At 41.9% G+C, this 15610-nt stretch overlaps 1 protein-coding gene across 1 annotated transcript in view; it reads right to left on the minus strand.

The window, feature by feature from the left end:
* Nucleotides 1-10176: 10176 nt before the first annotated feature.
* The window catches only part of LOC106612991 (golgin subfamily A member 7B), a 44958-nt gene continuing 39524 nt past the window's right edge, over nt 10177-15610 (minus strand). Inside the window, exon 5 of the mRNA XM_014214806.3 lies at nt 10177-15277. Coding sequence (XP_014070281.1) covers nt 15194-15277 — 84 coding nt within the window. The 3' untranslated portion in view covers nt 10177-15193. The remainder of the gene's footprint in view (nt 15278-15610) is intronic.

Here is a 15610-nt window from a genome sequence, read left to right on the forward strand (position 1 = left end):
TTGTTTATACGACTAAATACGCCTATTCATCACATGATCCATAAAGTGTGTCCCAAATAGCACCTAACTCCCTACAGCACATATATTTATAAAAACAGGACGTTATGGTGCCATTTGAGATGCACAGTATATCTCTGTCATATTCTTATTCCAAGTGTTTAAACTAGCTCTACTTGGTTAATTAGTGAATCTGCTAATTCCCATGCTCCGATGCCAATACATTTTGTTGTTATTCGGCATTCCTAAATCCGCTGGGTTAGCGTTAGCTTCTAACCCATACACAACAACAATACTGTCAATCTCAGTAAGGTTAGACAAACCATAGCCAAAGACAACAGACATTGGGCAGCACAGAAGGCTGTGGAAGGGGAATAGGGATTTAGGAGAAACGTTCCAAGACCAGGCTCAAGGACAATAAATAAAATGTGGTCAAAACATTCACTGACTGAGAAGTCTGGTACTTTCCATCGTTCTATCCCTTTTCTCTAACAAATAACACCTTTTTCACTCAACCTCTCTCTCTCTCTTCCCTTCCTCTCGCTCTCCCTTCTTCAAAGTCGCTCTCAGCAATGTGGTTGCCTGCTCCTGCACATGGAATGTCATGAGTGATAAATATTCCAAACAAATGTTGAGAATCAGAATAAATATTCCTAATGTTCTGACCTTCCAACAGATCAGACCTGTTCTGTGAGGTCTGCATGGGGGCCAAACTCTCTCTGCGTGTGTTGTGAGACGTTGTGTGTGCGTGTGTTGTGTGAGAGTGTGTGCGTGCGTGTGTCATGACGGTTCAATGGTTGTTACTGTAGGGTATTGTCCTGTCAAAGGCAGGTTCTCTGGGTTTGTAAAGAGCAGATGCCAGCTGGCATGATGGAACACTACTGTACTGTGACTTGGTTAGGGTTGGAGTGTGTGTGTGTGTGTGTGTGTGTGTGTGTGTGTGTGTGTTTGTGACTTAGTTACCTTCTCTTGATCTGAGGAAGAACGGTAGCCTTGTGCAGCCTCTGAGCTGAACGTACAGCCTCTGAGCTGCTAGCTATACTTTTTGCAGTTGCTTATGTTCTATATTCTTATAACTGTGACATCTTGTGAGTTATCACATGTCTAAAGGTGCCTTAAAACACCTCTGTCTGTTCAAAGACTCTTAGCCTATACATTTTGTCTTGTCAACTCTTATAATATGGTATTTTTGGGGGGCGTTTGAGTTGAGAAGACCACACAAACACAAACAGGTCTGGGACCAGTGGGATCAGGCTATACTACAGATAGGAGACTGTTGCACTGATACTGAGCTCAGGAGTCAAGCTGCTCACAGGGAGGAGATATCCCTCCTTAGCTTGAATAACAACACACAGGTTTATGAGTCAGTAAAGCAGAAAACAGCATGTCAGAGAGCACAAACACACACACTCACACATAAACACTCACACAAACACACGTACACACACAAACAAACACATGTACACACACTTAAGTGATGCGGTGTGTGTCTCAGTATTACTTTAGACAGACGTTTAGGTGAGCTCAGCCAAATACTAATAAAGTACACTGTTCAGGGATAGAAATATAACTTTTTAATAGAAACAGAACTTTTTGAAAACATTTGTTATGGTCAGTTATTTAAAGAACTGGGTGACTAGAGTCAAGCAGTTAATTCGAAAAATAGGAAGACATAGAGCGCGAGGGAGGTAGAGTAAGAGAGGCAGAAAGGGAGAGCAGGATAGAAAGAAAGAGGCTGAGCAGAGGGAGAAAGAGGAAGAAAGGTAGACGGAGAGAGACCTTTTAGTCAGGGAACAAACCCCCTCTGTGAAGGAGCAAGGGCTTAGAAAACTAAGCACAACAGCAAAACTGACCTTTTAAAGAGGGACGGAGAGAACAGGAGGAAGAGAGAGAGAGGGAGAAATAGAAGGGTTTGAGAGGTGGCCAAGAAAGACGGAAGGAGAAAGAAAGAGAGTGGCCGGTGAACATAAAAGCTGACCTTTTTTCACAGGTGTAGTGCTGTTAGCTTACTCTTCTATCTTCTTTGAACTCATCCTCTGTTTCTTTGAACTCATTCACTGTTTCTTTGAACTCATCCAATCTTTCTTTAAGCCGGTGGATTTAAAAAAGCTACTGTATCTTTATCTCTCAATATTAGCTGGCCTTGACAGATCTGTGCTGCACATACACACTGACACCCCTCTGAAGGCTTAGACTATCACCTGAGTGATGCTGTTATTACACAATAAGATGAAAGTGAGACAAAATTAAGTTTGAAGTGTGTGTGAGAGAGAGAGAAAACATATGTGTGTGTACAGCCAAAACACTGGCTCAGAAACATAACGTGAGCAATACAGTGAGCAAAAGTATTGGGACACTGACACATTTTGTTGTTGTTTTGGCTCTGTTCTCCAGCAAATGTAGTAATGACTATGAGGTTAAAGTGCAGACTGTCAGCTTTAATTTTGGGGTATTTTAATCCATATACGGTGAACAGTTTAGGAATTACAGCACTTTTTGTACATACTGTAATCCGCCCATTTTAGAGGACATAAAGTATTGGGACAAATTCACTTATACTGTATGCGTATTAAAATAGTAAAAAGTTGAGTATTTGGTCCCATATTCATAGCACGCAATGACTACATCAAGATTGTGACTCAACAAAAATTGTTGTATGCATTTGCTGTTTCTTTTGGTTGTGTTTCAGATTATTTTGTGCCCAATAGAAATGAATGGATACGACCATGGTTACAGATAATCCTGAATGTATCATGAATAATGATGAGTGAGAAAATTACAGAGGCATAAATATCATACCCCCCCAAAAATGCTAACCTCCTTTGTTATTGTAATGGTGAGAGGTTAGCATATTTTGGGGGTACAATAATTGTGTGTCTTTAACTTTCTCACTTATCATTATTCAAGATTATCCATAATCATGGTAGCATCCACATTACTGTGGAAGTGTTTAGAAACAAATTCTATTCTGAATCCAAAAGGACACAATACATTATTTACCATTAATTTCTATTGGGCACAAAATAATCTGAAACCCAAACAAAACAAACAGCAAATACATCAAACAAATTTGAAGAATCACAATCTATAGTCATTGCGTGCTATGAATATGGGACAAATACTTAACTTTTTACTACTTTAATACACATACAGTATAAGTGAATTTGTCCCAATAGTTTTGGTCCCCTGGGGGGACTATGTACAAAAAGTGCTGTAATTTCTAAACGGATCACCATATATGGATATAAATTAAAGGTGACAATCTTTACTTTAACCTCATAGTCATTGTATCATTTCAAATCCAAAGTGCTGTAGTACATAGCCTAAACAACAAATAATTTGTCACTGTCCCAATAGTTTTGGAACGGGGGACATGTCACGTCTGTAGGATGACTCCTGTCGTTATTTGGCCTCAGATTGGAGCTGCTTTGACCGTGATCTTCCTAGTACTGGCATGTGTGTGTCTAATCAAATCTTATTTTATACATGCTTTGTAAACCTGTCACGTCCTGGCCAGTATAAGGTTAATTGTTTTTGTAGTTTGGTCAGGACGTGGCAGAGGGTATTTGTTTTATGTGGTTCGGGGTGGTGTGTTTGTGTAAAGGGTGTTTGATTTAGTATTTCCGGGTTTTTGGTTTGTATTCTATGGTTAGTCTGGTGTGTGTGTTTCTATGTTTGGTTAATTGGGGTTGGGACTCTCAGTTGAAGGCAGGTGTTGTCTATCTGCCTTTGATTGAGAGTCCCATATATTAGTGTGTGTTTGTGATTTGTGGGTGATTGTTCTGTGTTGAGCCTATGCTTTGCCAGACTGTTGGTTGTTCGTTCATTCTCGTGGTTTGTTATTTTGGCATTCATTTTGAAAATAAATAAACATCAAGATGAGCCTGCCCATACCTGCTGCGTTTTGGTCCTCTTCTCTCCAGTACGACATTTTTAAGGATGAGTACGACTTATTCTATGACAAAACCACAGGTGTAGACTTATAGTGAAATGCTTACTTACGAGCCCTTCCCAACAATGCAGAGAGAACAATTAAAAACATATAGAAAAATAATAACGGGAGGAAAAAATGCACAATGCGCAACGATATCTTGGCTATGTACATGGGGTACCAGTACCGAGTCGATGTGCAGGGGTACGAGGTAATTGAGGTAGATATTTAGATATACTTTAGGTAGGGGTAAAGGGACTATGCAACAGGATAGATAATAAACAGTTGCATTATGTGAAGAGTGCAAAAGGGTCAATGCAGATAGTCCAGGTAGATATTTGGTTAACTATTTAGCAGTCTTATGGCTTGGGAGTAGCCCTGTTGGTCCAGACATGGTGCATCGGTACTGCTTGCCAAGCTCCCTGCCATCCAGGTGGAGTCTTTGACACATTTTAGGGCCTTCCTCTGACACCGCCTGGTATAGAGGTCCTGGATGACAGGGAGCTCGACCCCAATGAAGCACTGGGCCGTACGCAGTACCCTCTGCAGCCTCTTGCGGTCAGATGCCAAGCAGTTGCCATCATGCAGCCAGTCAAGATGCTCTCAATGGTGCAGATGTAGAACTTTGAGGATCTGAGGGCCCATGCCAAATCTTTTCAGCCTCCTCAGGGGGAAGAGGCGTTGTCGTGCCTTCTTCACGACTGTGTTGGTTTGTGTGGACCATGTTAATTCCTTAGTGATGTGGACACCGATGAACCTGAAGCTCTTGACCTGCTCCACTACAGCCCCCTCGATATGGATTGGGGCATGCTCGGCCCTCCATTTTCTGTAGTCCACAATCAGCTCCTTTGTCTTGCTGATGTTGAGGGAGAGGTTGTTGTCCTGGCACCACACTGCCAGGTTACTGACCTCCTCCCTATAGGTGGTCTCATTGTCATCGGTGATCAGGCCTACCACCGTCGTGTCGTCAGCAAACTTAATGAGGGTGTTGGAGTCGTGCACGGCCACTTAGTCGTGGGTGAACAGGGAAGGGCCCCCGTGTTGAGGGTCAGCATGGGGGACATATTGTTCCTACCCAGGATCCAGTTGCAGAGGGAGGTGTTCAGCCACAGGGTCCTGAGCTTACTGATGAGTTTGGAGGTTACTATGGTGTTGAACGTTGAGCTGTAGTCAATGAACAGCATTCTCACATAGGTGATCCTCTTGTCCAGATGAGTGAAGGCAGTGTGTAGTGCAATAGAGATTGCGTTATCTATGGATCTGTTGGGGCGTTATGCGAATTGGAGTGGGTCCAGGGTGTCTGGGTCGATGGTGTTGATGTGGGCCATGACCAGCCTTACAAAACATTTCATTGCTACAGATGAGAGTGTTACGGGGCGACAGTCCTTTAGACAGGTTACCTTGAAGTTCTTGGGCACAGGAACTATGGTGGTCTGATTGAAAAGAAATGTCAGTGAAGACACTTGCCAGCTGGCATGTGTGTGTGTGTGTGTAACAAGGCAGTTTAGGGCTCTCCCACGCAAGGTAATGGTCGAGATATCCTGTCCTGTCCCAAAGCCTGATCCACCACTATCTATCTACCTGTCGGCACCATCTTACAAAGTCAACATAAAAGATGAGCAGTTGAGTGCTGAGCAGTTGAACTCTGGAAAGACATCAAGAAGATAAAAATCAACAAATGAAAGCAAGTAGTTACTGTAGGTACAAGGTAACGGGAAACAGGACAACGACCCTGTCAATGACCACCGTTGTTTTATCATTCGATTTATACAAATAAAGTTTGGGAGTAGTAAAGGGAAAAGCTTTCATTTGACAAGGGAGAAACTTTCATTTGACAAGGGAGAAATGTGAGAGATGGAGAGGGAGAAAGAAAGAGACAGAGAGGGGGATAAGGAGAAAAATTGAGGGGAAAAAAAGTTACAGACGGAGGTTTGAAAGAGAGAAAGAGAAAGAGGGAATGGAGAAAAAGAGTTAGAGAGGAAGAGAGATAGAGAAAAAGGAAAGAGAAGGAGAGAAATTGTGAAAATAAAGAGATGTTGAGAGGGAGAGAAACAGAGGCAAAAAACGAGGGAAAGAAAGAGAGAGAAGTTGAGAGGGCGAAAAAGATGAAGAGAAAAAAGAGAGGTTAAGAGGGAGACAAATAGAGGGAAATAAAAAGAGACATCTCAGCTCTTACCTCAGATGAACTGGTGTCCATAGTGTTTACTGGGACTGAGAGACAACATGGAATCTGTTGCTAAACAACTGAAGGCTGAGGCTATTCCCATGGACCAAGCATAGCTAGGACACACACACACACAAAGACCAGCACACACAAACACCAGCACACACACACAAACATGTGCACACGCACACACACACAAACACACACACACAGCCTGCCACAATAAATCAATCGTTCAAGTAATAACATGTTTTTTATCTTCCAGTGACTGTTCAAACATTCAAGGCTCACATCAATAATAATAATCTTGGTGAAAATTAAATACATAACTCTGACTGATAAATACTAAATAGGATTACGCAAATACTTAAATAGGATACTCTAAATACATAAACAGTATTAAGTTAAGTTCCAAGATCCTCTTTTTCTCATTGCAGCAGACGTGAGTTGTGTTAACTCTTTGGAGATCCCTGTTGTAGACTACCTTTCACAAGGAAGAAATTATTTTAGCACTCAACAGCCTTAGCCTGGGTCGTATTCATGAGAGCAAAATAGTTTGCAACGGAAAATGAAAACACGTGTTTCTAGGCTAGTCCCTCCCTGTTTCAGTCTCTTTTCTTCCGGTTGGTGCCTAAGGAACACAAGCCAGAGTACCTGACTGTTTCTTTATTTAACACCATGCTACAATGTTGCATTGCCAACAACAGTAAGACAATGACAAGTTGATTGAAGCAGAAACAGAACCCAGCTTACTCAACATTACAAAACATCTGGGGCGTGTACATTGGGGCAAGCAATGGAAAACATAAAAAAATGTTTTGCAACGAAAAATGTGTTTCTTAATCGACACGTCAAGGTAGTTCTTACATTTTTCTCCTGTTTTTCGAGCGTAATGAATACAACCTTACATTATAGGAAGACCGGATTATCACTCACTTTCACAGGTTTTACATATCAGAACATACAGTTGAAGTCGGAAGTTTACATACGCCTTTGCCAAATAAACAGATTTTAAATGTATCACAATTCCTGACATTTAATCCTAGGAAAAAGTCCCTGTCTTAGGTCAGTTAGGATCACCACTTAATTTTAAGAATGTGAAATGTCAGAATAATAGTAAAGATAATTATTTCTTTCAGCTTTTATTTCTTTCATCACATTCCCAGTGGGTCAGAAGTTTACATACACTCAATTAGTATTTGGTAGCATTGCCTTTAAATTGTTTAACTTGGGTCAAACGTGTCGGGTAGCCTTTCACAAGCTTCCCACAATAAGTTGGGTGAATTTTGGCCCATTCATCCTAGACAGAGATGGTGTAACTGAGTCAGGATTGTATGGCTCCTTGCTCGCACACACTTTTTCAGATATGCCCACAAATGTTCTATGGATTGAGGTCAGGGCTTTGTGATGGCCACTAAAATACCTTGACTTTGTTGTCCTTAAGCAATTAGGCCACAACTTTGGAAGTATGCTTGAGGTCATTGTCCATTTGGAAGACCCATTTGCGACCAAGCTTTAACTTCCTGACTGATGTCTTGAGATGTTGCTTCAATATATCCACATCATTTTCCTGCCTCATGATGCCTTCTATTTTGTGAAGTGCACCAGTCCCTCCTGCAGCAAAGCACCCCCACAACATGATGCTGCCACCCCAGTGGTTCACGTTTGGGATGGTGTTCTTCGGCTTGCAAGCCTCCCCCTTTTTCCTCCAAACATATCGATGGTCATTATGGCCAAATAGTTATATTTTTGTTTCATCAGACCAGAGGACATTTCTCAAAAAAATATGATCTTTGTCCCCATGTGCAGTTGCAAACTGTAGTCTAGCTTTTTTATGGCGGTTTTGGAGCAGTGGCTTCTTCCTGGCTGAGCGGCCTTTCAGGTTATGTCAATATAGGACTCCTTTTACTGTGGATATAGATACATTTGTACCTGTTTCCTCCAGCATCTTCACAAGGTCCCCTGCTGTTGTTCTGGGATTGGTATGCACTTCTCGCACCAAAGTACGTTCATCTCTAGGAGACAGAACACATCTCCTTCCTGAGCGGTATGACGGCTGAGTGGTCCAATGGTGTTTATACTTGCGTACTATTGTTTGTACAGATGAACGTGGTACCTTCAGGCGTTTGGAAGTTGCTCCCAAGGATGAACCAGACTTGTGGAGAGCTACAATTTTTATCTGAGGTTTTGCCTGATTTCTTTTGATTTTCCCAGGATGTCAAGCAAAGAGGAACTGAGTTTGAAGGTAGGCCTTGAAATACATCCATAGGTACACCTCCAAATGACTCAAATGATGTCAATTAGCCTATCAGAAGCTTCTAAAGCCATGACATCATTTTCTGGAATTTTCCAAGCTGTTTAAAGTCACAGTCAACTTAGTGTATGTAAACTTCTGACTCACTACAATTGTGACACAAGTGAAATACGTGAAATAATCTGTTTGTAAACAATTGTTGGAAAAATGACTTGTGTCATGCACAAAGTAGATTATAGTTTGTTAACAAGAAATGTGTGGAGTGGTTGAAAAACGAGTTTTAATGACTCCAGCCTAAGTGTATGTAAACTTCCGACTTCAACTGTGCATACAGTACCAGTCAAAAGTTTGGACACACCTAGCCATTCAAGGTAAAACATTATTTTTTTTTTTACTATTTTCTACATTGTAAAATAAAATAGTGAAGACATCAAAACCATGAAAGAACACATATGGAATCATGTAGTAACCAAAAAAGTGTTAAACAAATCAAAATATATTTTAGATTCTTCAAAGTAGCCACCCTTTGCCTTGATGACAGCTTTGCACACTCTTGGCATTCTCTCAACCAGCTTCACCTGGAATGCTTTCCCAACAGTCTTGAAGGAGTTCCCACATATGCTGAGCACTTGTTGGCTGCTTTTCCTTCACTCTGCGGTCCAACTCATCCCAAACAATCTCAATTGGGTTGAGGTCGGGTGATTGTGGAGGCAAGGTCATCTGATGCAGCACTGCATCAATCTCCTTCTTGGTCAAATAGCCCTTACACAGCCTGGAGGTGTGTTGGGTCATTGTCCTGTTGAAAAACAAATGACAGTCCCACTAAGTGCAAACCAGATGGGATGGCTTATCGCTGCAGATTGCTGTGGCAGCCATGCAGGTTATGTGTGTCTTGAATTCTCAATAAGTCACAGACAGTGTCACCAGCAATGCACCCCCACACCATCACACCTACTCCTCCATGCTTCACGGTGGGAACCACACATGCGGAGATCATCCGTTCACCTGCTCTGCATCTCACAAAGACACGGCAGTTGGAACCAAACATTTTAAATTTGGAGTCATCAGACCAAAGGACATATTTCCACCAGTTTAATGTCCATTAATCGTGTTTCTTCGCCCATGCAAGTCTCTATTTCTAATTGGTATCCTTTAGTAGTGCTTTCTTTGCAGCAATTCGACCATGAAGGCCTGATTCACGCAGTCTCCTTTGAACAGTTGATGTTGACATGTGTCTGTTACTTGAACTCAGTGAAGCATTTATTTGGGCTGCAATTTCTGAGGCTGGTAACTCTAATAAACTTATCCTATGCAGCAGATGTAACTCTGGGTCTTCCTTTCCTGTGGCAGTCCTCATGAGAGACAGTTTTATCATAGCACTTCATGGTTTTTACGACTGCACTTGAAGAAACTTTCAAAGTTCTTGAAATTTTCCATATTGACTGACCTTCATGTCTTAAAGTAATGCTGGACTGTTATTTCTCTTTGCTTATTTGAGCTGTTCTTGCCATAATATGTACTTGGTCTTTTTCCAAATAGGGCTATCTTCTGTATATCACCACTACCTTAACACAACACACTGATTGCCTCAAACGCATTAAGAAGGAAAGAAATATCACAAATTTACTTTTAACAAGGCACACCTGTTATTTGAAATGCATTCCAGGTGACTACCTCATGAAGCTGGTTGAGAGAATGCCAAGAGTGTGCAAAGCTGTCATCAAGGCAAGGGGTGGCTACACTGAAGCGTCTGAAATATAAAATATATTTTGATTTGTTTAACACTATTTTGGTTACTACATGATTCCATATGTGTTATTTCATAGTTTTGATGTCTTCACTATTATTCTACTGTGAAGAAAATAGTAAAAATAAAGAAAAACCCTTGAATGAGTCGGTGTGTCCAAGCTTTTGACTGGTACTGTATATGACATTTTAACATCTACAATACATCTTTTTACACCACATTTTTGATGGGTTCCAGTGGGCAAGCTTACAGCGGCCTATGAGCGGTCTGACATTTGCAAATTCAGTGTCCCATCAGATTTACAAAAAGCCAACGACATAACAACTGTTGGGGCTCTATTCAATATGTATCGCCGAGTGTTACAGGTTGCGCGATAGAAATGTCAAGGTAATTTCAGATTGAGCCAACAGGCTCTGCTGACACAAGAACATTGGCTTTAAATTTCAATCACGCTTTAACGCTGAACGCAATACGGATTGAATAGAGAGCCCTTGGTTAGTTTTCTGTCTTCCCTTCCATCTCCACAGTACCGAAACGTTCAGCATGAGTACATCCTCTTCTCTCAATATATACAGTTTTACGTCTTTACGTCTCTCAGTATGCTACATTCCCATTGCTGGCTCAATAAAAATGCTACACAAAATATAACATGCTGTCAGTCAATACAGTATGTATGCATATCTTCTCTTTTATATATTTGGCACCTTCCACTCCTCCTCCCCTGAGTATCCTTCTCATCATCATCATCATCATCATCAAAGATTTACACAAAAACAAGACTTGGTCACTCGACTCGATGACGGCACTTTTACAGAATAGATACTAAATGGCCATGGTAGAAAAAAAATGGCAACATCATTCAAATGAATGGGCAAATGTTGTTGATTAGGGGTAAAGCACCATATATCTTTGCCTTTTTCTAGCATGGCCAGATAGTGACGATAGAGTCTACACATACAAAAGTTCAAAGGTTATTTAGATGTCCACCGATTGGTTCATATACATGTCCATAGAGCCCACCGGTTGGCTCGTTGGCAGTGTTAGTCTTTGTGTTGGTCAGTCAGCCCCAGGTTGGGTAACCAATTCACAGGGATGAAACATGAAGGCATTAAAAGCATAGGAAGCTGGTCAGAGAGCAGATTTAGGAGGAATCGAAGCAAAGGAGGCTGCACAACAAGCATGGCCAAACTGATATGAGTGGAGATTAAGAGGGTGTGCTCTGGATGGTTGCTTGGTGGGTGATCTGATGTAAGTGCAGATTAAGAAGAAGCATATCTGATTGTTGGGGAATTTGGCTAGAGGTTGCTCTTAGGCACAGCACTCGAATCAGATTATGCTCCCTAGATCCTAACCGTGATCATCAGTAGTAAATCACAAAACTGACCTTAGATCTGTGTCTTAGGATAACTTGGTGGTACCACTACCTCAGTCCACACACTAGAGGGTGATATAACTGTGTGTCACATAAAAAGGGAAAATGAAAAATAATAGTGAAATGGGTGGATGACAATGTGAGACAGAAACTGAGACCACCTGTGTTTCCATGGAGACTTCTTTCGGAGACATGATTTTTAATACTATTCATGTCAGCAGTGTTCCAGAGATTCAAAATTGCAATGTGTTTGAGTATGTGTGTGTTTGATTGAGAGAGATAACGAGAGAGGGAGAGAAGGAGAGAGAGAGGGAGAGCAACTACATTATGTGCAGGGTCAATGGACTTAGCCACTGGCTTTGAAGTCCCATTGTGTGGTTTGATAACACAGAAGTTATACCCATGGCAATAATGCTTTATGTTATTTTATCCATCTGTATGGTTGACTGTGATAGCCAAGAGTCCACAGAGGAAAACCCAGTCAGACCCAGCTGGCATAGAGAAATGTAATCAGTCTCCACTTTACTCCTATTCAACTGATCTCTCTCTCTCTCATAGAGAGGCAGTCAGTTATGTCCATTGTGAGAAAGGATCAAATATCCCTCTCTCTTTGTGTGTGTGTGTGTATGTGTGATAGAAAGTGTGTGTGCGCATGTATGAGTGAATGTGAGAGTGCGTGCGTGGGGAGAATCCTCCAACATACACACTAGGGGCCATCATTATTAGCACCCATTCATATACAGAGAGACCAGAGAACCAGAGAGCAATCGTTATCCAGCTGTAGTGTTAAAACTACACTGAGTCAATCCTCTGTGAACCACATCTGTCTAAATAAACTTTATACAGGCCTCGTTTGGAGTGACGAACAATCTGCAATTAGCCAGGCAGTTTAGCAGTGCTACAGGCCGGGCCAGGGCAGCATTGCTTTATTAAAGGGATGGAGGTTTGCTTATGATTCCAATGAGCTGAGACCACAGAGAACACTGCTTGGCTGAGTGTGTGGGAGAGAGGGAGGGAGGGGAGAAGGAGAGAGAGCGAGAGAGAGAGAGAGAGAGAGAGAGAGAGAGTACAATGCATTCAGAAAGTATACTTTTTCCACAACCGCCTCATTCTAAAATGGATTAAATAGTTTTTTTCCCTCATCAATCTACACACAAACGCCATAATGACAAAGCAAAAAAAGCAGTTTTTTATACATTTTTGCAAATGTATATAAAAAAAAAACCGGAAATATCACATTTACATAAGTATTCCGACCCTTTATTCAGTACTTTGTTGAAGCATCTTTGGCAGCGATTACAGCCTAGAGTCTTCTTGGGTATGACGCTACAAGCTTGGCACACCTGTATTTGGGGAGTTTATCCTATTTTTCTCTGCAGAGCCTCTCAAGCTCTGTCTGGTTGGATGGGGAGCATCGCTGCACAGCTATTTTCAGGTCTCTTCAGAGATGTTCGATTGGGTTCAAGTCCGGGCTCTGGCTGGGCCACTCAAGGACGTTCAGAGACTTGCCCCGAAGCCCCTGCTGCGTTGTCTTGGCTGCTTAGGGTCGATGTCATGTTGAAAGGTGAACCTTCGCCCCCAGTCTGAGGTCAACGATCTCTGTGTACTTTGCTCCGTTCATCATGCTTTCGCTCCTGACTAGTCTCTCATTTCCTGCCGCTGAAAAACATCCCAACAGCATGATGCTGCCACCACCATGCTTCACCGTAGGGATGGTGCCAGGTTTCATCCAGACGTGACGCTTGGCATTCAGGCCAAAGGGTTCAATCTTGGTTTCATCAGACCAGATAATCTTGTTTCTCAACGGCCAAGAGTCTTTAGGTGCATTTTGCCAAATTCCAAGCGGGCTGTCATGTGCCTTTTGCTGAAGAGTGGGTGGAGTGCTGCAGAGATGGTTGTCCTTCTGGAAGATTCCCCCATCTCCACAGAGGAATCTGGAGTTCTGTCAGAGTGACCATAGGGTTTTTGGTCACCGCCCTTCTCCCCCGATTGCTCAGTTTGGCAGGGCGGCCAGCACTAGGAAGAGTCTTGGTGGTTTCAAACTTCTTCCATTTAAGAATGAAGGAGGCCACTGTGTTCTTGGGGACCTTCAATGCTGCAGACATTTTTTGGTACCCTTCTGCAGATCTGTGCCTCGACACAATCCTGTCTCGGAGCTCTACGGACATTTCCTTCAACCTCATGGCTTGGTTTTTGCTCTGACATGCACTGTCAACTGTGGGACATTATATAGATAGGGGTGTGTCTTTACAAATCATGTCCAATCAATTGAATTTACCACAGGTGGACTCCAATAAAGTTGTAGAAACATCTCAAGGATGATCAATGGAAACAGGATGCACCCGAGCTCAATTTTGAGTCTCATAGCTAAGGGTCTGAATAACTATGTCAATAAGGTATTACAGTTTTTTTTATATATATATATACATTTGCTAACATTTCTAAAAATCTGTTTTTGCTTTGTCATTATGTGTTGATTGATGAGGGAAAAAAAGATTTAATACATTTTAGAATAAGGCTGTAATGTAACAAAATGTGGAAAAAGTCAAGAGTTCTGAATAATTTCCTAATGCATTGTATGTGCCTGTGTGTGTGTGTGTGACCTGAGACCACATCCATGTGGCTGCCAGGATATTGTGTGCAGGAACGCAAGGCCAGTGGCCACAGGTGTGTGTGTGTGTTTGCGCATTTGCCTGTGTGTGCATGTGTGCATGTGTGAGTGTATGTTTGCATATGCACCTGTGTATATGAGTCTGTGTGTTTTGCACATGCGGCTGCGTGTGTGAGTGTAACCTCCTGCTGCGATGTGGATCATCAGCACGCAATGCTCTGAATGAGCATTGATAAATAATCCAAGGTGTTTCAGTTTGAAGTCCCAGACAGATACATGTAATATTACCAAGAATAACTAGCAGTCCTTCACAAACACAATGAAAGCTGAAGCAGTAGGTACAAATAGAACAGGGTCAACATTCACAATGCACTGAACTCGTTCTCGCACTGCCTGAAATGAAGTGTCTTTTCCAGAAGATTACCAGTAAGTTGCCAGCATTCAACGTGATAGTTATACTACTGCTGTAGTTATAATGTTGCTTCAAAATAGTAAATTCTAGTGATAACAATTGTGTTTTGCTGCTCATGATTGAATGTTGAACGCAACTGACGATGACAGTGATGTATTGGCTATGGCATAATGATCATAATTAAACTCATGGAAACACAAGGAATGGTGAAAAAGTAGAATGATAATGGGTAAAGGAGTAGATGGTTGGGAAAGTGTGCAGAAATATGAGTGTAAGCATACTGTCAGATACTCAAAGATGTGTGTTTAGAGTGTTTGACACACCAAGTAGTGTGTGTGCCTGCTTGAACATTATATCATTGCATGTGTCAGCTCCTGGCCTCATGGTACTTCAGTTTCCTGTTGAGAGTAGCCTACACACCCTGGCCTTTCTCTCTCTCCTTCCTGACTCAGAACTATAGATAGTATATACATTCAATATCTATTTCCTGTATCACATATACATCTATACTCAGAACAATAGATGGTATTTTGATTACATACACATCTATACTCATAACTAGAGATAGTATATTGATTACATATACATCTATATTCAGAAGCGTGTGCTCTCATGTTTCAGCATGCGGATGTTGGTGAGGGATCCGCTGCCTCTGTGGTGGTGGTGGTGTTGTTGGTACCCATATCCCTGGTGCTGTTCCTCCAGTCACCGCTGGCTGATTCCAGACGACACATTGCTGCTGGGGCTAGAGCCGCTCGAACCGCGGTCTTCAAACACACTCACCTCGATCTGGAGGGCACAGGAGTTAAGGAGTGCGAGGGAAGGGGGTAATATATGTACACAGATAGGGGATAAGGGGTATACTCTAGGCCAGGGGTAGGCAACTAGATTCAGCCACGGGACAATTCTTTCTGAGCGAATGGTCGGGAGGACGGAAAATCATTCTAATAATTTGTACACTGCAAATTGACCAAAACTAAGCCAAATAATAGATTGTATTTTAAAATAACAATAATTTCATACCTTGATTACATTGCGACACGATCACATATGTCTCTTTTTTGTGTGGGAATACTTGGGAACAGATTTCCTAAATTAAAACATTTTTGCTGTATTCCTGGT

The sequence above is a fragment of the Salmo salar genome, chromosome 01 (assembly GCF_965601325.2).
Source record: "Salmo salar chromosome 01, fSalSal1, whole genome shotgun sequence".
In the NCBI taxonomy this organism is placed as follows: Eukaryota; Metazoa; Chordata; class Actinopteri; order Salmoniformes; family Salmonidae; genus Salmo; species Salmo salar.